This window comes from Hyposmocoma kahamanoa, unplaced genomic scaffold (genome assembly GCF_003589595.1).
Source record: "Hyposmocoma kahamanoa isolate Upper Pololo Valley unplaced genomic scaffold, ASM358959v1 78, whole genome shotgun sequence".
Classification (NCBI taxonomy): domain Eukaryota; kingdom Metazoa; phylum Arthropoda; class Insecta; order Lepidoptera; family Cosmopterigidae; genus Hyposmocoma; species Hyposmocoma kahamanoa.
Genome location: NW_020653945.1, coordinates 16,201,234 through 16,225,627, shown reverse-complemented (window position 1 = coordinate 16,225,627; position 24,394 = coordinate 16,201,234). Strand labels below are relative to the sequence as shown.

At 36.8% G+C, this 24,394-nt stretch overlaps 1 protein-coding gene across 1 annotated transcript in view; it reads left to right on the top strand.

Moving 5' to 3' along the window:
* The window catches only part of LOC113232845 (aquaporin AQPAe.a), a 72,015-nt gene extending 47,785 nt beyond the window's left edge, over positions 1 to 24,230 (top strand). The window contains exons 2-7 of the mRNA XM_026467695.1: positions 7,698 to 7,789; positions 10,184 to 10,308; positions 13,000 to 13,269; positions 18,154 to 18,318; positions 18,770 to 18,898; positions 22,147 to 24,230. Of these exons, the coding sequence (XP_026323480.1) occupies positions 7,702 to 7,789; positions 10,184 to 10,308; positions 13,000 to 13,269; positions 18,154 to 18,318; positions 18,770 to 18,898; positions 22,147 to 22,185 (816 nt within the window). The 5' untranslated portion in view covers positions 7,698 to 7,701 and the 3' untranslated portion in view covers positions 22,186 to 24,230. The remainder of the gene's footprint in view (positions 1 to 7,697; positions 7,790 to 10,183; positions 10,309 to 12,999; positions 13,270 to 18,153; positions 18,319 to 18,769; positions 18,899 to 22,146) is intronic.
* The last annotated feature ends 164 nt before the right edge of the window (positions 24,231 to 24,394 follow it).

The following is a 24,394-nucleotide window of genomic DNA, read 5'->3' as shown; positions in this document are numbered from 1 at the left end:
GCTACCCTCTACGACATTCGTTCCAGCACCTCCTACCTATCTTTATAGTCTCCGTGATAGAATACTTTGAAAATTGTATGGCGGCCAGTTTGAATTTCTATTGTTTTTTTACTTCCGGCGGAAATTGGCCAGGGTGTACAACATAAAAGTGCACAAATATCCATTTATTATTTTGTGCAGGCCGTTGATGACTCTTTTATATTTTTCACATTCCGGTATTCTCGTATTTTTCCCTTTGCTTTGGAACCTATCCGCGTGGAACGGTTTAAATATATTTTTCCACCATGTCCAAATGTGTCGTATTCATTTATAAAATGGTAGACATATGACGATGAGTTGAGAATATTAGCTTTTGAAAGCAGAGTAAAATCATTCGTCTTATTGCGACAGAAATGTCAGATATGGCCACATGGCAGTAAGTGAGAAGCGGCATGATGTTATGTATGGTAAAGTTTCTTGTCAGTTGTCAATCTGTTGTTGCTTATTGTTGCTATTACGAAATTGTGTTTCTTTGGTGTCGTACAAAATTGATTATAGATTATTTTATGGCTTAAAGATTCAATTTTGATGACCTCGGTGGGCCAATGGTGTGCACTGTGGTACTCCTAGCACAGGGATTTCCCCAGTTTGAGACCAGGTAGTCAGCATGGTGGTTTGCCTCATTATTATTAAATTAAATCAAAACAACGTTTGAGTGAAAGTTTACTACATATGAAAGAAATAATATATCTTAAAGTAGATATAGTTTGCTAGACAATATAGGTATCAATAAAAACTGAGTAAGGGTCAGGGTTGACCCCTCATTGGTCCGTGCCATACATAGAGCTAATTACATACTGAAATAAATGGACTATCCATATCTTTTGAAACTCAGTATTTAAAATACTATTAGTGCGTTCTTAGACGCGCGTCACGATTAAACAACCACTGTAGCCGTTATGCGTTAGGGATGTATATACAATAATTAAAGAGAACTTTATTAAAGAAAATAGAGAACCGAAGGGGAAAGACGTTTGGGCGTCACACGTCACGACAGTTTTTTAGAAGCATTATAGAAAGAAAGAGAAATAGAGGAAGATAACAAAGACTAAGTTATTTATATCAGATAAGAGACAAAGTTTTTTTTTATACTACCAAGTGACGGTAAGCGCCACGCCTATACATAGCAGTTGCAGTGCCACTCAGAACTCAGATCATTAAATCACAAAGATCTAAGGGGTAATACCACAGCGCCCGTCACCCTGAGATGTAAATTTATATACATGGTTTATATATATTAGCAGCAGTAGAGCTCCTTGTGAAAGAGTTCGTCCAGGGAAGTACTGCCACCTTACCTATTTCTGCCGCCAAACAGTAATGTTAGCATTACTGCGTTCCGGCTTAGAAGGATAAGGGTGCTGGTGAAATTGCAGGCACATGGCACTTGTCAACTTATGTCTCAAGATGACGGGCGCAGTGAGAGAGGGCGCCCCTCAGACCTTTGCGATTTAAATCTTTGAGTTGCACTGCAATTGTTATGGACAAACACGTAGCTTACCATCAAGCGCACGACTTGTTCGTCCCATCACTTGATATTAATAAAAAAAGAAAGTTGACAAGTCCCATGTGCCTATATTTTCAACGGCACCCTTAACCCTTCAAAACCGGAACATAGTAACGCTCTCTTGGTGGCAATAGACACTGCCCTAGACGTGCGCTTTCACAAGGAACTGTACTGATAATAAAACGCTTATTAGACTAGATGAAATAAGACTTAGCGAGTTAGAATCCTTAATTTGGGCGACTTATATGTATACAAGTTAAGTCTAGTCACCGGAGGAGAAGCCGGAAAAACTGTTTTGCTAGATTAGACGGTTTAGGTGTTTACTGTTAAAAAACGATATAAAATATACGATACACCTAAAGATATTCTAGTTTTAAAGAATGTGCTAATTCGTTACACGATAGGACGTACCTTGCCCGATTCAAAAAACATTGCCCAACGGCTTTACGATACGCTGCGCCTCCCGCTGCTCCGTCAGTCGCCATCTGGCGATCTGTGTTAATTTTTTTTCCGCTTGTTCTTATTTTATTCGTATCAATTGTCAGCGTGCGGGTTGCGGGACGCGATGGGCAGTCCCTCACACCTCACTTAACGCGTTAAAATACCTCGCCTTGACTTAATCTTGGGACAACACACACCCTTGTCGTGGCCCCTAAAATCGGGTAGTGTAATAAGAGTTTATAAGTTAAAGTCGTGTGAAGAATTCAAAGATAGGGCACAGAGGAGAGATGGTTGGTGATTACTCAACCGATAAAAGCCGAGCTCTTAAATAAGAAGGTTGTACAACTAAAAATAAGTACCCGAAAATATATGAGTAGCAATCACGACATTAAGATTAAAATTAGAAAATTATCTTTACCGGGTACTTTAAGAAATAGAGAAAAGAAAACCCAACCCGGACTACGAGGCTGGCACTCAGCGCACATCGTTCCGAATCAGTTTAACGAAACTAGTTTTCTAAATTGGATCTTGTTACGCTATTCAAACTGGCAAGTACTCCGAACTATTTACTTGATGAAAAACGGTGTCCGTTGCTTATAGATTATACTCGGGAAGTATCGTTTATTACACAAAGGCTTTGCCTACCGTGTGATCGTAAACCTTAAGTCTCCAATTTTAAATCAACCAAGTATCGAATCTAATTTTCGCAGTCTTCACCCTTGGGTGAAGACGGCCACATATTTAAAATGACAACTTTTAAGGCGAGAGGTGTAAAGTCCTACGAACAAAATTAGTCGTAGAGTAGTTGAAAGTGGTAGTAACAGTAGAGCTTCTTGTGAAATAGTTCGTCCAGGGGAGTATGCCACCTCGTCTATTTCTGCCACCAAACAGTAATGTGAGTTTTTCGGCATTCTGGTTTTGAAGGATAAGGTTGCTCGTGAAATTACAGGCACGTGGATCTTGTCAAATTATGTCTTAGGGTAACGGGCGCTCTGACTAACACTACAATTGCTGTGGACAGACGTGTCGCTTACCACCAGGCCCATGATTCGTTCGTCCCATCACGTGGCATCATAAAAAAATAGTAGTTAACGTTTTTATTCTTAAATAGGAGAGTTATAAAGTTTCAAGTAGTTCGTTTATTTTTATCACTTTCATGTGATAAAAGCACTTCTGACTTATGATCACATGTGACTATATGTTATACACATATATTGCACAAAGGGTATGTTTTCAGTTCCTTATCCTGTTTCATAATACAGGTTATCCTAACTTGAAAGTCAGGGAATCTTCAGATAATACCAACAAGTTACACACATTCTGTAAGACGTTTAAAAAAATTATTATACTTAGAGATCTTTTCGTCAAGTGCCAAAAGTAATGCCTAGTACGACTATCGCGCCGCAACTCTGACAAAGCGCTATACCGATATAATGATAACGGTACGTTCGATTGGTCGATGATTATTTGAAATGCAACAATAAACGAGTACAAACAACGGGTTTATGTGCTGCAATAAAAGCGAGTCTGCACTTGCGCCTGGACGAACTCATAAACTGCAGTGGACTGATGCCAAGTGATACAGCAGTCGTGTGTACGTGACCTAGCTGCCAGTAAATATTTTAATAAATAGGAAATACTTTAAAGTACAGTTATTTATTGGATATGTACACAAATTTATTTTCCGCTAAAATGGTATATTTTTGTGTTTTAACCAAATTAAATGTAGGAATGAAACTATTTTTCCGGATTTAAATCGCGTATATTTGTTTTTTCAAACAAACCGATGTTTGTTGTTTGAAAAAACAAATATACGCGATTTAAATCCGGAAAAATAGTTTCATTCCTATGTATAACAATCGCGAAAACCTAAGAACTCGATACAAATTAAATGTACTAAGTAGGTATCATTAAAATAAAAAAGAATATTTTCGACGTCTTTGATTGAAAAGATGCGAAAAAGCACTACGTGTTCTTTACAGTCAAGATCACGCTGAAATTTGCTTATCGTAAGTGATAGAATTTATGATAATGTTAATACTGTAGAAGGACCAGTTTGCGAAATGAACTTTTCTAAATTGGATTTGTTGTGGGTAGTGCCGTAGAATTAATTTCATCGCTCTGGTATTTATATTATAGTACCTAGGTATAGTGAATCCCCTAATTTGAGATCAGGTAGTTGATTTAGTAGTCTGGCACATTATTGGTGCGAAAAACTTGTAACCAAAGGAGTATTGAAATGTGACATTACAATCTCTAATTATTATTACCGTCAAAGACGTCCGAAATTTGAGGTGTTGATGCCCATTTCAAATTGCCTATAATAATAATTTATTTCACACAATCAAAATTCATTTTTTATCACTTGTTACTTATACAACCACTTATTAAAAAAAATTGTGCCGCCTGCAGAGTACTCGTCATTGTGTAATCTCAGTACAGAGTTCTAAAAATCCGATCCCAAAAGTTCGTGGAATTACATCTATTTGCCATCGGAAAGTGCGCGAAACAGGATTTATCCTCTAGTTTGGGACTCTTAGAGGTGGAATATTTTTTTCAAATTTAAATGCCGGAGTTATCGCGTGAAATACACATTGACCTAGGTCAATGAATATACATACAAAAAACATGCAGTCGAATTGAGAACCTCCTCTTTGTTAAAGTCGGTTAAAAATACTTCCTAAAGGGGGAAGGAAATTATATGTGTATATAGCTTTGTATTGTACGTTACTTGGTATTATTTAAAAAAACTCCAAGTTATCATACAATAAGTCTGCAGTCAAGGAATTCCACTCCATAACCGTTCGCCGTATAAATGTGGAAGCGTATATGCGTATTATTTATTCACTGGAAGTGGTTAAAAATAAAATTTGTCCCGATGCTAAAACAGATAAAATCAGTTTTACGAGTGTTACGCTACGGCGGCAACCAATGAATATTCATAAAAAGTTACAATACGTAACAAAACAAGCATTTCTCTTATTATTTCAATGGAACGGAAGTCCACTTTCCCAATTTCCCGTGAATTGTTGGCACATTGTACGGAGGGTCACTGCTGAATATAAACCAATTATCAAATATCAATTTTAGAAAAATTTACTTTATGCCCTTCTCATAGGGATTTGATTTGTAGTATAAAAAGTGACTGTTTTGTCGTGCTTACGTCCGGCGACTATGGTGTAAAAATAATAACACGGCGACAGGTCGACCGCATGAGCCCAACTTAATTTGTATAATTTGCTTTCGCCTACAAATGCGGTTAATTTACCTATTTATTCAATTCCAACACTCTCATCACATGTCACATTACACCGTACTATGAGATCCTTTTGTGCCCAAAATTGAACTTGAATAAAACGATAAAAAGTCAAGTGAAAATAAGCTCCATTCATGAATTTTCGTATAAAAACTCAAATAAATGAATCGAAATTAGAGATTCGAGTATACAAATTCCGAATACATAGCAAATACAATACTCAAATTCTTTATTGTATACCAAAATGGTAACAATTAAAAATAAATAACGCACATACTCATAGCCCTGCACTAGGGAAAGCCGGCGTCGCGGGTGCCGTGGACACACACATAGACAACCACATGCCATGGTCATGCAAATATTTGTTTTTCCCGAACCGGGAATCGAACGCGGGACCTTTGAGAGGCAAACCAGCATGGTAACCGTTCGTATCCGGAGGCAGTGAAATAAAGAATAAGCGGGGCGTGTACCAACAAGGGGCGGTCTTGTTGCTTTAAGCGATTTTATGCCAGACAGCCTTTAGATGGAAGTAGTTATACAACTGACAAGAAAAAGACGGCGGTGTATGAAGATTTGGCATTCGGTAGATAGAAAATAGATAAATACATACATATATATATATTATTGTGGCCCAGAAGTTATTGCCGCTATCCACCTCAATGGTAGTAGCTGCTATGGTGAAGTGTAGGACGTGTTGCCATCCTGATGAAAAGTTTTCCCAACCATGTATTATACTCGCTGATCGTTTCCCAGGGTGCGCGAGATGTACAGAGGACATGAATAGTAACGCTATTGCGAGGAGGCTCCTTTTGTGCACCCCAATAATATATCAATGCAAATTTTATAAAGCCACATACACCACGGCAGGTTGAAAATATCATTCACTCATGACACAATCCAAACCAAAATAAATTTCACTGTTCTCAAGTTAAAGATTAGATTTGTTTAACATCTCCACATTTATATGCTCAGAAGCAAAGGGTTATTTAGGGACACAGCATGTAAACGTCGCTGTCAGAGCTAAATTTAGAGCTTTTTAGAAACGGAGGCTATGTTATAATAGCTAAAGCTAGTTATATAGTCGGTCAAAAGTTGCAATGTAATGCCTTAATAATAGAAGACGCTTCCAGAATTCATGTCTTTTGTCTTTTTTCAATTTTGTCTTCTGCCGCTCGCTCTTCCAACTGAGCTACAGGTCGAGTTAGTAGGTCGACGAAATTCTTCTGTCTGTTATAGATCTTTATACCTATTGAGATTTTTCGGTTTTTAACACCGCAGTCACATACAGTCCCAGGTTGGAGTCGTGTAGGGCTAGCACGATAGGGTGCGACTTGCGAGACAGCGACATAAAGCGCGAGATACTGCTGTTCTCGCATAGGCATCTTGCGCTTTAGCAAGTCGCGCCTTATCGTGCTAGTCGCGCCTTATAGTACTGGAGTTATTTCCCAAAAAATATATGTATAACACTTTTTATTTAAAACATTTATGCGTTCACTAGCGCAGCACCAACGCCAGTGTAGCTCTGGCACCCTGATTTATGTGTTATACAAATAACGAACAAATGAGCAGACAACAAACTATTTTAATATATAATAGACCACCGGCCACCTCAATTTAGCTAACTATAAACGTTTCTCCATTGTTGCCAAAAAAAAATTTAACGTAACAAAATAAACTTCAAGGACAAGTCTATGTGACTTTGACAAAATTTAAACACTGTGTTATCCAATGGCATCAGATGATCATCGATCATAAAGGTGTCATAGACAAGATCATATTATGTCAACTTAATATGAGTGATAACTGTAATGGTGAAATTATACCATGAATGTGTCACCGTGTGACAAAATTATTACACAATAGCCAGTAAAACTCCGTTGTACTAAAAACTTAGTACATAATTGAGTAATCTTGGTAAAAATGAGAGGCTTCATCACACGAGCAGCATTATGACAAAATAGCTTTAGGGCGTAAAATAATTGATCAGCCTGTTGCCTTTACAATACATTACATATTACACCTTAAGGCACAACAATTTAAAGGTTCTTCACCTTTTAATGAAGTACATTCAAAATAAGAAAACTAATTATGAGAAACTCGATGAATTAACAGTATTTGAGATGCGCAATATTAAACATCAATAATTAACTAATTTATTTATTAGTCATTGTATTATTACAAAAATGTATGAATAAGGAAACTGACACATTGTAACTAATTACATTATCTTCAATTGCACACACGTAGACTTAGAGGAAACAAGCCCGTTCACACATACATACATTGATGTTCCCTAAGTGACCATTAATTAAGTACTGTATAATATAGTTTCTGAAAACAGGCAAATCAGCGGTTGCCTCTTTTATATGGCACCTAATTACAAACGAGGAAAAGTAGTATATAAAAACAGGATGCGTTATAACGATGCGTTCATTTTGTGTTTTCATTTGTTGGTAGTAACATGGGTGAATTCGCGGCAAGGTTTGGCTTGGATGAGCTGAGCGGCGGAGCTGTGGGCATCGGAAGGGCAGTGCTCGCTGAGTTCATCGGTAAGTAGGCATAAAGTTTTTACCCTTCTGTTAGTTTATCTGTGACACTTGTTAACTGTCCGATGACTTTTTTCTATTCATATCATTAATCAAAATAACATAATGTCATGATCAAGGACTAGGTAATAATCAATCACTTAACCTTCATTGAAATATGAAAAAACAACAGTAGGCACATAAATGTACAATATATTATAACTAATACAAAGATAGAACAAACAGAAAGAAAAATTCCTTCGATCCACTCACAACTGAACGACGCTCGACTCGTGCAGCCACTTATGTTCAGAAACTTGCATCTCTATTGCCCAAAACTTAATTTTTTACTTTAGTGCCGATATTTTTTTAATGATACTAAGTGACGGGACGAAAACTGCGCCTGGTGGTAAGAGACACGCGTGTCCGTAGCAATTGCAATGCCCCTCAGAGGTTTAAATCGCAAAGATCTGAAGGGCTCTACCACTGCGCCTGTCAATCTGAGACATTTATGAGACTGTAGTGTTCACATTACTGGTTGGCGGCAGAAATAAGACAGGTAGTAGTACTTTTCTGGATGAACTCTTTCACAAGGACCGCTAGTGCTGCGAAATTTATTCTAATAATATGTAAATATTAATATGGTTTAAGTTACCTTACTGCTCGCCACGGGCAGGAAGTCCATCCTCACAATCTGGAACCGAGTCGATCTCGTACTGTACGGTTTCTCCCATGTACATAAGGCGCACTATAAGTTTCCGGAATTGGCCACTTACATAAACAATATTTAAAAAGTAATTACAACATTTGAAAATTGAACTCTTTGGCTGTAGAATACAGTTTGTTTCATCTGACTATCACTTGTTTTTACATTGTGGCGTCATTTTAGAAATTGGTTGCCTCATTACCACGGATTTAGCTCGTGAAAATTTACGTAGTATCATTTTCTACGACTAAGTGTAATTTAACAGCTCAGCGGAGCTTCGCTCGGCTTCAAACTGCTTTTGGCGATGAAGCACCATGCAAAACGACTATTTGCAGAATTCCAATGCGGTCGTGTGAATTTTAGTGACGAATTTCGTAAGGTCGCCCGTCCGCTGCTGTGAATAACAAAAACATCGATGCTGTGCGCCGTATGATCAAAACACATGCATGTGACATGCCGTGAGATTCGGGCATCTTTAAGCATGCGTCAAATACAATCAATACTACACAAACATTTGGGTGTGAAAAAGCTGTGCTCTCGGCGGATCCCACACAATTTGACTGAGGCTCAAAAAACGGATCGCGTCACTTAGTACAATGTCATGCTTACCAGATTCAACGAAGGGGCGTCCAATTGGTGTGAGACATAGTAACAGGCGACAAAACGTGGATTTATAGTTACGATCCTAAAACAAAGCAGCAATCGAGCGTATGGGTCTTTCGAGATGAGCCGAAACCAACCAAAGTGGCGCTCGTGTAAAGTGCCTCTAAGCGGATGATTGCTTCTTTTTTTAATAAAAGTGTACACGTGGCTACTGTTGCTTTGGAGAATCATTGTACCGTGAATAGTGATTGGTACACGACCATTTGTTTGTCGGAAGTTATTGACAAACTCCGTAAAAATAACCGTAAACGCCGTATCATCTTGCATCACGATAATGCCAGTTCTCACACGGCCAGACAGACAAATGAATTTTTGAAGGTGAACAACATTGACCTTATGAGCCATCCCGCGTACAGTTCCGACCTGGCACCTTGGGACTTTTATTTATTTCCAAAAATTAAGAACCAGTTACGCAGTCAACGATTTAAAGAGGCTGTCGAAGAGTAGGAAAAATATGTTTCAGAGATTGTCACGGAGGAGTGGCATAAATGTTTTCAAAATTGTTTCACTCGTATGAAAAAGTGCATTGACGCTAACAGAGAATATTTTGAGAAAAATAAATTCATTTCTAACCATTATTACCGTATTTTTTTCTTATTCATTCCGGAAACTTATAGTGCGCCTCACGTAATACAAAGACCGAACACTTAGAAAAAAATCCTTCGGTCTTATTTGATTCGATAAAATTTTCAAATTGTGTTTTCTCAACCACAATTTTGAGTTACGACAGTTTTTGGTTTCATGTGCGTTATGATACTAAAAATGACACGCCTGTAGCATTCACCAACCAAATAATGCACCAACGTTTCGGGCTCTTTACAAGTCCCGTGGTCACTGCTGACTGTTATAATTTTAGCTTATGTTGCCCAAATTTCTTGGTGCAAAGAAAAAATCAGGTTAATCATACTACTATATATATACTACTATTTACATTATTTAGAGTTTAGGACAAAGTATATCATTTATTTTTAATGTGATTTGGTACATCACTGACCGTGTATCGCTAGAAGTTTTTAGCCACTTTAAGTCAAACGTGCTGTACGTTACAGGTAATCTTCTGCTGAACTTGTTCGGATGCGGTGCGTGTGTGAATGTGACGCTAGGAGCAAACGCTGCGCCAAACATCGTTCTCATAGCACTTACATTCGGCTTAGCCGTTTTCGCTGCTGTCTCTGTAAGTATCGCGAACACCCTTACAACACGAAAGTAGATAAATATCATCGACTAGTCGATAGGGTCAACCTTCACGCGGAATTTAAAAGAGGAATAACATTTCTGTAGGTGGGAGGTACTTAAAGGACATTAATATTACCTATATTTTGATATATCAAAAACATTGCTTTAGTATGCCAAAAATTACGCAATGGAAAAAAGTAATTTTCAGGTAAATTTTCTCTATCTAATTTCCGTGGCATTTTTTATTATTTAAGTAAGTATTCGAGTATATTATTTTGAAATAATATTTCAGGATACTACACTCGAATTTCAATTAATACTTCATGATAAATTCTAGAATATTTAAATAATAAAAAATACCACCAAAATTAGGTAGAGAAAACTCCCGATAATTATCTTAAAAGACATTAAATCCTACCGCCGTTTGTTTTTTATTTAACATATTTTATTTGACCTTAATGACCTTTAAAACGCTGTAGTAAAAATTACTATTTGGCACTTAAGGTCCTTTACCTACAGATATTTTCAAAAGAAATATTATAATTATAGAGTTGGTGTTTACTATCAATCACGAATACAAAAATTTATTTCTAAAGTCAATATACTAGTATTGATTTTCCTCCATTTTGACGTTACATGTAATGTGTGTTCAAACAATCAGACTAATAACCCTGGTCACATGTTAGGAAATTATCCTAGACTAAGAATACCAGAGTTAGTATTAGAGCTACCTTGGTAGGTAATAAGTAGGATCTAAGTTCCTAAACAAACTTTGAATTGTTTTTAGACAACGATTGAATATCTTGTCTTTGTATTTGTCAGCTCTAATTTTCAAATGAATATAAATATTAGACAACATGACATACGTTGCTCTGATTCCAAAGTAAGCAACCAACGTACTTGTGTTACGGAAATTTGAAACGCCGGTACCTACCACAAACATCCAGATCCGATACAATATAGAAGAGTTTCTCTACATTGACCCGGGACCTCAGAGATGGCCATTAGAGATGAAACGGATATCCGGTAACTATCCAATATTCGGTCTATCCGGCTTATTTTTGCTGTCCGGTCCGATTCCGGATAATAGAACAATATCCGACCGGATACCGGATGTTTAAATCTGAGAAAAATTCATAGTCAGTACGCTAAATAAATAAATTTATTGATTAAAGATAATTATAACGTTATCTGTAAATTTAGTACTCAACTTTCAAAAGGGTAAATTATGGTGGTTAAAGACCCGTTTTTATGCATTAAGTGATAAAAATTGGTTCTATTTATTTTCATAAACGAGACCATCTTCAGAGGACAGCTTTTCATATAAACAATTGCAAACTTTGTTAAATTTGAAGTACTACTTGTTATTGCTAAAGGACCGAATTAAAGGATAGCGACCTTTAAAAACATTCTGTAACAATAAAACAGTAAGTAGGTTTTTTTTTTTTCTTTCTGGCAAATCTGGTATCAAGGCTTGAAATTAGTTAGATCACAAACAAATTAATGAGATCAACTTAAAAACAAAATAATAACGGGCGTATTAAATGCCTATTAAACTATAAGACTATTATACTTCTAACAACTAGAAATTTTAATATAGCCGAAGAATGATGTAATTGCTTTTTTTCCTTCTCCACCGCGAGAAATTTGCATTCGGCACAACAAACAAACAGCACTGATATTAAAATATTGCCAAATTTGCGATTTTTTCCATTGTTAACATTTTATTTTTATATATATGTTTGTATTATCGAATAAATTAATCGTTTTTATAAAAACCAAGTGACCACAATCGTTAATGTGAAAGTGCAATCATTCACCAATCAATCAATCACGGCGAAGCGCGCTGTAAACCGATCGCGACATGTTTACGGCAGTAGGTCAGATATCCGGCGGCTGGATTTCCGAAATCACTATCCATTTCATCTCTAAAGGCGATACCTTGAAAAAAGGGGTATAAGCCATATAGGACTTGCGTCAAATTCAGTAAACAATCCTTTAAAGGTGTTCGTTAAAACCAGAATGCTCACGTACTAAAAAGGTAACTCGTGACAGTGATATTCTGCCAAGCGTATATTAAAATTCATTAGTTGTTATGCACCTGTGGAAAATTCTCTGTCACATGTTTGTATCAGACCCGCATATGGAAAATAGAATCAGATAAAATTTCAAAATAAACGCTTCTAGTTCCTAATTAAATACGTTACTGTACGTTGTTGAAGACTGGTGACGATACCAACATACGTATCATAATAATTTAAACAATAAACCATTATTGCAATAAACAATTATATTTTTTTTGACAACCCAGATTTCGGGTTCCTGGTATTACCAATTTGGGAAATGAACTTTTCTGAATTGGTCTTTTCTGGTCTTGGTTTTTTTGTATAATATCAAGTGACGGGACGAACAATTCGTGCGCCTGATGGTAAGCTACACGCCTGTCCATAACAGTTGCAGGGCCACTCAGCTCTTTAAATCGCAAAGATCTGAGGGGCACTGTCACTGCGCCCGTCACCCTGAGACATAAGTTGACATGTCCGATGTGCCTGTAATTTCACTAGCACCCTTACCCTTCAAAACCGGAACACTGTAATGCTGACATTACTCCTTGGCGGCAGAAATAGATAACGTGATACTTATAGTACCGAACACTATCTTGTTTTAATTTCTAATTCCTCTTATTCAGGCTATAGGCCACATCTCCGGAGGGCACATAAACCCAGCTGTAACAGCTGGTATGCTCGCAACGGGTCGCATCAAAGTAGCGCGTGCTGTCCTCTACGTCATCGCTCAGTGCGCAGGCGCCGCTGCTGGCTCCGGACTCTTGAAGGCTCTCACACCTGAGCGTGCAGCTGGAAAACTTGGCACTACAGGACTGGGCAGTGACGTCACTGAGCTACAGGGCTTCGGTATCGAGTTCTTCCTTGGATTTATTCTGGTCTTCGTTGTTTGTGGGGTAAGTCCGTATGTTTCGAAAATTTATAAACAGTGTTATTTGTAAAATACTAGCAACCTCCAAGGGTTATATTACTTACTATCAACATAAGCAACAATTTATATTCCATTACTTTTGATAATTCATCAGGTGTTACTTACGTACAAAAATAATAATATTTAAATAACCTCTTTCCAACAAAAAAAGAATCATCAAAATCGGTTCACAAAAAATACATGCAGTCGAATTGAGAACCTCCTCCTTTTTTTGAAGTCAGTTAATAACAACGTTCGTATTAACCATTTGCCACATATATACCAATGACTCTACCATGAGATTACAGTAACAATTATCAGTAACGACCGCGTAAAATGTTTATACACAAAATGTTGTTTCTTCTGGCTACCGCTAGAGGTGCTGTATAATTTGCCATACAAAATTGTGAAGTAATTTACACGGTCGCTAGCGACAACTGTTACATCGAAATCAAAAGACGATTGCAGTCATTTTTTTTCAAATTAAACGTTCTGGTTCATATATATGGCCAAAGGTTCATAATATGAACTTAATAATATTTGTACCTTTTTTAGCGTCGTAGGTCAATCGTTCCTCTAAATATGTCCATGGGTGTAAATATGACTAACACAGAGTTTCCCAAACTTTTTGTCTTGTAAACCATGTGTCAATTTTGCATACCCCCTGCCTATATGATTTTTTTACGAATACATCGAATTAAAACCTGTTTTTGACAGCTGACACAATGTTACTCACTATCTAGTGAGAAACTTTACAAAATAAAACACATGTAAGTTTTATACATTTATTTAACTGAATATACACTTATTAAAGATGTCTGAGAGAGGTATTTTTTTAAAATATTTGATTACCCTATCACAATTAAATAAAATCCCTAGACACTTTTCGTGTATGCAGCTTATTTTGGTTGTTGTGGAACGTTTATTTTATAGGCAATTTTTGTCTTTCTTAAGAAAGTATTGCGTAGTACATAGGTACTATGTATGTAATATAGATTATTCCGTTTATGTAAAGTTAAAATTTTGGTCACGATCTGCCTAAATGGATAGCTCTATTGTGGATTCCCGTTAATGTCTCATTTTTGTTTTCGCTCACATGGACATCTTGTTGGTCGGAGTGGACCCCTGGGGGTCGATATAGATCGCTTTGAGAATCAACGACCTAACATAATGTCTTCGGCATCCGATCTATTAAAATTCGACACGTTTCTTTCTTTAAAAACAAACTAAATAAATGCGTGGGAGTCCAAATGGCATGATATTCAAACTACGCGATGGTCCTCGATTAGTTACGACAATATACATTCAATAACAGTAGCCTATTTTCGAATGAATCTGAGTGGTATTACAAAATCATGGATTTCGTGACAGCGCGGTATTAGTATGGTCGATCAGGTAATCTGTCCTCTTGAACGGTTGAAACTATTCGAGCATTGAATAGTGTTTCGCTTATTAACAATTCATGGTCATTGTTGAGTAATCAGATTCATTTTTAAAAATGTCGCATTTTTTCGTAAAAACCAGTATTTATATAGCAAATATTTCAAAACGGGAATAAACTCGGCGGTAGAATATTCATCCACACTCACCATGTTTTTCAAAATTCCACCACATGCCCCACCAACGGTCTCCCTATTCCGTCACGGAAGCCGTATTTACGGAAAGTCTAAAAGTGTACACAGAGTTATTTGTAAAATACTACCAGTTCACAGGACTGCGTTACTAATAGGTATCATAAACAACAACTTTTGTTCCACGATTTTTTACAAAACAAATAAATAAACTTTTGTCTGTTGACTATATGTATATGACAGTTTTTAAATCGGTACCTACTTGATAATATGGAAGTGAGTTGAAATACAAGCGTCCGCACCGACGATCCCCGCCACTGCGCCTGCGTTGTGCATCGGACTACGTCCGATTCGAGAAATGACGGGCCGACATGTCACAGGTGTCCGAAGTGTCATTTTATCTGTAAGTGTACAAGCGATCGTATTTTCTAGGATTCGAACGGACTTAGTGCACAAATGAAGTCTATTCGAAGTCTAAGGAAAAGAATACGAATCGGAAGCAGCGCGCAAAAGCGCTTACGCTGTGCTTTCTTTTGTTACCGCACAGAGTTATCACCGTTTAGGGCGATCTATTTAAATATTTTCATTTTTGTACGAAAGTAAAATCATATGAATTATTGAAAGTCGTGGAACAAAAGTTGTTGTTTACGATGTTAGTAATATAGTCCTGCGAGGTTGTTAATATTTTACAAATAACCCTGTTTATTTATATGCAACCTAGAATACCCTAGAATATTGAATCAAAGTCAAAGTCAATGTCAAATAATTATTTATTCCATAGGTTAAATTTTTACACTACACTGACCTCTCTGAGAAGTGCGAGCAAGAAACTCTAGGGATCGCTCTTTTCAAATAAACTTAAATGCTATAGAATAAACGCATTTTGAATTATATTTGTGTGGAATCTAGACTCACGTTGTCTTTCCATACATCTTTATCTAATACATAGTCTACAATTTTGTAGTATGACTTTTCAATTAAAATACTTTCAATGTAAGTTTTAGACTTAGGAAATGGTAATCTTAATATCGCACTGTTAATACAATAGTATATAAACTCAAAAAGTGTATTTTTTCAGAATCGATGAAAAACGAATTATTCACTTCTCGTGAAAGGTTATTAAAATGTATGTACAAGTTAAAATTTATTACAGACATCTAAATAATTTCCTACTTGCTATTAAATATACAAATAAAAAGAAAAACATAATCTAATAAATTTTTGAGTAAGGACTATTTTGTTCAGAACTAGCTCACGAAAAGTTTGTCTCATTTTGAGTTAAGTAGATGTTATATTTTAATTGTTCTTATAACATCCTAACGACGGTTTTATTGACGTGTAGAGAATCAAAATTTACGTTCAGCCGTAGTATAATCTTGAATTTTACATATTTTGAGATACAACACTATTGCAATAGCAGTGCGATATATGCTCCGGAATCTTATTGTAAAAACATACGAGTATACAGTTCCCCATAAACGAATCGTTTATCTCAGTTAAACGAAATCCTAGTACCATGAATTTGGACTTCTTTTTTATAATAAACTTGATTAATATATAAATAAACAAATCTTAGACACCATCATATACGTTGCTCTGATCCCAAAGTAAATAACTAAAGCACTTGTGTTATGGAAATCAGAAACAACGACGGTACCACAAACACCCAGCCCCGATACAATATAGAAAAGTTAGCTTTCTACACTAACCCGGCCGGGGACCGAACCCGGAACCTCAGAGTTTACGACACCATGAAAATAGGTGTGTAAGCTACTCAACGACGGAGGCCTTCTATTGAAGAAATGTACGAAACAGTAAAAAAAACTATTTAGGAAAGAAACAAAACAAAAGTCACATTGCGTGCTAGATAGCAATTGTATTTAATGATAATTGCTTACATCACCAATAAATGAATTGCTCCCGCGTCAGTAGCTGTACCTACTAAAATAAACTTTTGGGTTTAATAGTAATTGTCGCATTTCGGTATTGTCAAACACGAACCAAACTTCGCATTTTCTTCATGAATTCGTGACAATTTATTTGATTTTTATAGCTTATCTGTTGGCCGTAATTGCTGAAAAGTTCGTCAGGGTTAATGATAATAGTAATAATGAGACAATCCAAAACAATAACGACCTCGGTAACCCAACGGTTTTAACTGTGCGCACTGAATGAGGAAGTCAGTGATTGCAATTTAGGAAATGAACTTTTCTAAATTGATTCTTGTCTGATTGTACTGGAAAGTGCCCCAGAGTGATTGCGTTGCTCTGGTACTCATAGTACAGGGAATTCCATACTTTATGACCAGGGAATTGGTGCGGTTGTGTTGGCACATTATTATTATTATTGTTATCATACCCAGAGATAACTATTTCAGATCAGAATTATAATCAGTAATTTTTTTATAGAAACTTTGTACATTACCTTACAGAAAGCTGTAATTTTAAATACATTACGTCGAATTGTCTGAAAGTTCCTGCAGACAGAAGAAGACAAAATAGGCTCTTATCAGAACACAATCTTGACAAAGATCCCTTGTGAAAGAGTTCGACCAGGGAAGTACTACCACCTTACCTATTTCTGCCGCCAAGCAGTTATGTGAACATTACTGCGTTCCGGTTTTGAAGGGTAAGGGTGCTGCTGAAATACAGGCACATGAAACTAGCGATGATTTCGATATTCGACTCGTTAGTAAGTACTAATCCTGTCCTTCGAATGACAATTTAGTGACCTACTAACTTTCGCATTCGAATAATCTGAATGATCATTCATTACTAATTAGTATTACTAATCTATAGATTCGATAGAGCATTTCTGTCTAGCCCTCTCTGACATGACAGGAATATTTTGATATAGATCTGGTGGAGTTCCAAGTACTTTCGACATAATAAACATTCGAATAGTCCACCCGACTCGAGACGAATGATTGTGCTTGGATTCGACTTAGGCGAATGATTTGCCAATTCGAATAATTAGTATTAGTAACATTGAAAGTCACGCATCGCTACATGGAACTTGTTAACTTGTGTCTCACGGTGACGGGCGCAGTGGCAATGTCACTCAGATCTGTGTGATTTAAAGCTCTGAGTGGCTTTCCAACTGCTATGGATAAGTGTGTCGCTCGCCTCTGGGCGCACGATTTGTTCGTCCCCTCACTTGGTTTCATAAAAAATAAAATTAAAAAAAGGTTTTTAAAACCAGCCAAAAAGCTGAGCAAAACCTAATAATGATAACAATCGTACGATTATAATTAAAAATACGACGATCGAATTCTTACGATTCTTACATTTGTTTTCCAGGTGTGTGATCCCAACAAACCCGACAGCAAAGCCATCGCACCACTTGCTATCGGTCTTACCGTGACGCTAGGTCATCTCCTTGCAGTGGACTACACCGGTTCTGCCATGAACCCAGCTCGATCCTTCGGCTCTGCTGTCGTTGCTAACGACTGGGCTAGTCATTGGGTACGTAACGTTCAGTTATCTAAGCTAACAGGAAGATCTATCCATGTCACGCAACAAAAATATTTATTTTACATTCATATGAAATAAATCTCGAGGAACAAATTCAATTACTTTGCAATAATTAATTCATATACAGATCCGTAGAGAACAAACCTCGGAAAAGAAATAACAATCAAAAATGAAATATACTTACATAAATTCATATATGATTGCATAAGAGACCAAACCTCGAAAAAGTAAACAATAAATGCATGCAAACATCGATTCATATAGGTACAATAGTTTAAGAGAACAAACCTCGAAACAGAAATAACAATGACAAAATAAACTATAAATACATACATACATAAATTCATATACAGTTTCCTAAAAGAATAAACCTCGACAACGATATAACAAAGAAAAAAGTAAACAAAAATACTTAACCTCACAAAATTGATTACTGTTACAGGTGTACTGGGCAGGTCCAGTAGCAGGTGGAATTGCAGGAGCTCTGTTGTACGTACACGGCTTCTCGGCCCCCCCTCTAGACAACATCACCCCGCCGAGGTACAGGGCTGTCGCTGGTGACGAGAAAGAAGTATGTACCTACCTTTAGTAAATACAAAACATGTAGATGCCGCCAGGCAGTAATATGAGTATTCCTGCGTCTTGGTTTTGAAGGGGAAGAGTGCTGGTGAAACTACAGGCACAGGGGGCTTGTTAACTTATGTCTCAGGGTGACAGACGCAGTGGCAGTGCCCCTCAGATCTTTGCGATTTCAGGCTCTGAGTGGCACTGCAACTGTTATGGACAGGCGTGTCGCTTACCACCAGGCGCACGACTTGTTCGTTTTGTCACTTGGTATCATAAAACAAAGATGAAACAGATGCTGTTGTTGAAATTTAGCTGGAGGAGAAAGTTTTGTGAATGGCACTAAGTGGACTTGGTAAAAGCTGTAGATTCGTTAGATGGAGATTTGTTAGTAGCAGTAGAGAAAGATTTCGTTCAGAGAAGTACCGACACTATGTAAATAATGTGAGCATTGCTGCGTTCCTGTTGCTGGTGAAACCACAGGCACATGGGACTTGTCAAGTTTATGTCTCAGGGTGGCGTGCGCAGTGCCCCTCAGATCTTTACTATTTAAAACTCTTATCACTGCAACTGTAATAAGAGCGTTTACGCTCTACGTCCGTTTCTTATGGAGGTTTATTCTCGTTCGAAACAATTACTGTCAAATAAATAATACTCGACCAAATTAAAAAACAATGTCCAGTATGTAGCTTCATTCGCATCACGCGTCTTTTCATTTGGTCAAGTATTACTTATTTGGCAGTAATTGTTTCGGACGGATGTCGGACATAGAACGAGAGTACAGGGTCAATGCAAGACGGTCCGAAATGTCTTATATTTTTTCGGATGCGAATCGGACTTAGTGCACACGCGACATCCTCAGTAGGTCCGAGTATTTTAGATTTGTATAGTCTCGGACTTAGAACGAATACGCACCGGATGAAGTGTGCAAACGCGCTTAGAGGTGGAATATTTTTTTTCAAATATAAATGGGACCAATACGTTTGAAAAGAGGGTACCTTCTCTTTCCAACAAAAACAAAATCAATAAAATCGGTTCACAAATACCGGAGTAATCGAGAAATATACACAAAAAAATACAGTCGAATTGAAAACCAATCCTTTTTTGAAGTCGGTTAAAAATTAGCAGACTTGAGGCCCAAGTAACTGGTGTGATTGTTTTGGCGCTGTAAAAAAAATCACCTCTCGTGGATCCCTGCTGCCGAATAATGTAATGATTTATGTAAATGTAGTACGTTTACCCATAAGGACACTACACTCCTCGGAAGAGATAGTTTATCAACCAATTTTCGATTTAAGAGTTTTAAAACTGCTAAGTGCCCCAACCCACCCCCTATCAGCCTTAATTTCTCAATATAATTAAATGAACAAACAATAATTAGATACGTGGTGTTTATGGACAGGCGTGTCGTTAACCACCAGGCACACCAGGCACACCAGGCACCCATCACTTGATGTCTTAAAAAAAGGTGGTTCAAGGCCGTACGTGGTGGCGTTTTTTAATGGGAAAGTTGAGCAGTCATCGTCTGACTGATGACAATGTTAGTGTTGTTAATGCGATGCAGATGTTTGCGATGGATTTTTGGTATCAAACTTCAATACACGAATGTTGATGTTTTTCTATTTCTATCTTTACAAGCGTACTGGACGCCCCGCACCCACTGCATGGACGGTTGAGCAAAGTGTAAGCTATAGTAGATATATACCTTATCGCGGCGAGCAAAGCTTTCTTGGCATCCACTCAATTTGCAGTCTACGAAAGAAATTAATCTAATCATCCAATATGCAAAAAAGTTTTAAACTAGCTTAAAAAAATTATTGAATTATCTCTTGCCACATCAGATTCGAATCCAATCGGATCGAAGGAATTTTTCTTTAGTGGAGTATTTGCATAAAAAATAGATCAAATTGATGGTAGTAAAAAAGTCACGATATTCAATAAAAATTGTATTAAATACAGCGACATCTATGTCAGTCTTCTGGTAGCTGCAAAGTTACAAGTCTAAGGATCGTATTCCAGAACTGTACTAAATGCTCAAGTCAGGATTTGAGCAGACTTGAGTATGATTTCAAGCACTGGAAGTACGACCCTAATGGCAAGGAGTTGAGTATGATTTTCAGTGCTCACTGCAATACTCAAGTCCTGACCTCATTATTGAGTAGAGTTCTAGAATACGACCCTGAGTGTATAACGTTTTGTAAGTTACTCACGGATGGCGCTACGGCAAAAAAGCCGTTTAAATCCAGTACAAAAATCAGGAATAAACACAGAAAAATTCGTTAGATCTGCTGGCTCGATCCGTAGCTCTATTGGTAAGAGCCGCTCTTACCAATTAAGCTACGGATTCTCGACGAGAGCTCGTTGCTTTTAATCCTCCATTTTGGTAAAAGGTGAGTTCTCTACAGCATTTTTACATGGCACTATTAGAATTACTTTAAAATTCAACTTCGACTTCCTAGGTCAGTAGTTTTCTCCTACGATGCAGTAAAACCATTTCCGGAAATCCGGAATTCATAAGTAGTTAATAAATATTTGGTGGTTTTAACAACTCTATGTCGCTCCTTGTAGCTATATCCTATACATGTATCTATATATGTGAAACACCTTTTTCCGATCATGCTAATTACACATAAAAAATATGAGCCAAATCCAGTAATACTGGGAATTAAGAGGGGGTATTATCGACGTGGCTACCGCTCTTAACAACTGAGCTACAGATCGAGTCATCAGCGCCTCTACCACGAGAGTTCTGTGACAATTGTCGCTAGCGACAGCATAAATTACTTCGCAATTTTGCACGGCAACTTATACAGCGCCCCTAGCGGTTACAGGAAGAAACAACATTTTGTTTATAAATATATTTTACACGGTCGCTTGCGATAACTGTCACTGTAATCTCATGGTAGAGACACAGATCTTACAAATTTCTGTATGTGCTTGCTACATCTTTGTATTGTTTTAAATGGCTTTTTCGCCGTAGCGCCACCTTGTGACAAATTTATGAGAGTTATTTCACTGTTTTTTTTTTTTTTTGTTATTTATATTTAATCATACCGGATGAATTCCGATTTCTGGTGATTAGGTAACTACATAGCCCCAAATAACCTACGTTTTTGTTTTCAAACAATATTAAAACATATGTTAAAGATTATAAACTAAAATCTCTCTTGTCATCGGCATCCTCCTTCCGTAACACATTACGGTTGGGTCAGTATGTCGTTCCATTTTTTAAACAATGTTGTTTGTTTGTCACAGCTGAAGCGCCTGGACGGCAAAGCCGAGGATTTGGCCTGAAACAGAGAAGACGGGCGCCCCGTTCGTCCGACCCTTGCGGTGCCCAGAGATACACGTCACTCAACCGTCTACCACCAGCCCTGATCTCGAACCTGACTGGCCTTACCTGCCTTGAGTTAATGTTTAATATGTTCACAAGTCCCTAACTAACAAAAAAAAGCTGTCAAACGCTGCACCCACGTTTTTATCACAGTATAACAAGTCTAAAAATTATTTAAAAAACAAAAACCCGACTGCAAAGATATTTTGCTGGAAAGATAAACAAAAATATTCCCCCTCACTATTTTGATTATTTTTATAGCCTACGACCCTCCCACAATCAAGATTAATCTAACCTAATATCTCAAAATCCATCTAGCTGTTTCGGCTGCACAGCGTGAAAAAATGGACATACATATATTCCTACACTTGAAAAACATAATCCTCCCGCAGTCGGGTAAAAAATAGTTTACTTAAGATACAGGCCTCTAAACAATACTAATTGAAGATTTTTTTTTTCGTATAATTCTTGGCAACACAGAAATAGAACTCTAAAGGAACTACGAGGACAAATTATGGGTCCAGGGAACATAATTACGCATAAATAAATATAGCAGCTAGTATGATATTCTAAGTACCGATTTGTTGGGCCAACAATCGCGTGAACGACAAATTTCAAATGTAATAATATCTAAAATGACAGCTAATAATAACAAAGGTAAATGTGAACAACATCGCAATCACAGTTGAAATATTTTTATTTTAGTTGCATTTCACGAATTGGTTATACAATTTACAGTTCACCGATTTATTGCCCAACAAATTGGAAAGCCTATGGAACATAACAAATTCTAGTAAAAAGTAAGTACGGTAGACACCACCCATGCGACTTGATTTCGGTAAAATTATCACAATATTTCGATCAATGAACTTCATGCCGTCTTTGTTTTCAAATCACGGACAAAATGTCATTTACTAAATAGTAAAAACAACATAGTATACGGAGTTGGGACACTGATCACAAATACTCGAATGTTATTTAACATGCATTTTAAATACAATTCTTTATATTTTCGCTTCTTTTGAAAATTTTAAGTGGCATTCGAAAATTATGTGGTGAATTTAAGAAGTTTTTAATAAAAAATTACCTATACGATGCACGGACAAAAAGACTTTTCCCATCGACAAATAAAAAGGTCTCTTTTAGTCCAAAATGTAAATTATTGCACATCGTTTTAAAAATTTTCGAACAATTTAAAGGCTTCGCGATGTTCGTGATTTAGTGATCACCTCATATGCGCCCGCACACCATGGAAAGAAGCTAATCTGTAGTAACAAAGCATGGCGTAAAATAGCCGGAGCCGGTGTACACTGACAGGGTTGTCATTCCGTAATTGGTTAATGATTAATATAAAAGGGCGGAGCCGGTGTGTGGCTGTCGGCAATCGTCGGCCATGCGAGAACATATGGAAAATCACGAACCGTGTGAGACCGCCTTAATAAAGGATGTAGAATTTAATCTGCGATTTTATATTATACGAATATTATAAGTACATATTAATGTAAGTTTAAAACTTTTTAAATCTTTCTATATAAAATGCTTCAATTTATTCAGCTTTATGAAAATTGTTTTAATAATTTTAATCTCTACAGTGAATCATGTACAACACACCATACGTATGTACGTATAATGCACAAATGTAAAGAATTCGATATGAAATTAGTCCAAACATTGAAAAATCCGAACGTCAATTATGTGTTCAAACTGTCTTCGCATGAATGAACTTTGGTATATAATCTATGTAAGTTGAGGAAAACCATTAAACGAAACTCCGCTAACCACACAAAAGTAATATTAAATTTATGTAAAAGCACACAAGTTATATCTTGACTTCTACACAATATTAAAATTTAATATTTCTACTGAACTTAAACGTTAACCGCCATTGCACTGATACTGTCGTCTTACAACAGAGATGAAACTATAGGAAAGAACAATTCTTTGAACCCATTGCTTTCTTTTGGATCCTTCGTTGTCGAGTAATATTTATTTAGTACCTGCCTGATTTAGTTTTTTTAATGGTTTTCTTAAACTTGCTAAGTTAAGAACAAAATGCAATTATAAATATGATATGATTATGAATGTGTAATTTAATGTAAGGAGAAAGAGAATTAAAACTTACTTATATTTATATGGTGTTTCATTCGTGTTTGATAATTAAAACTAGGT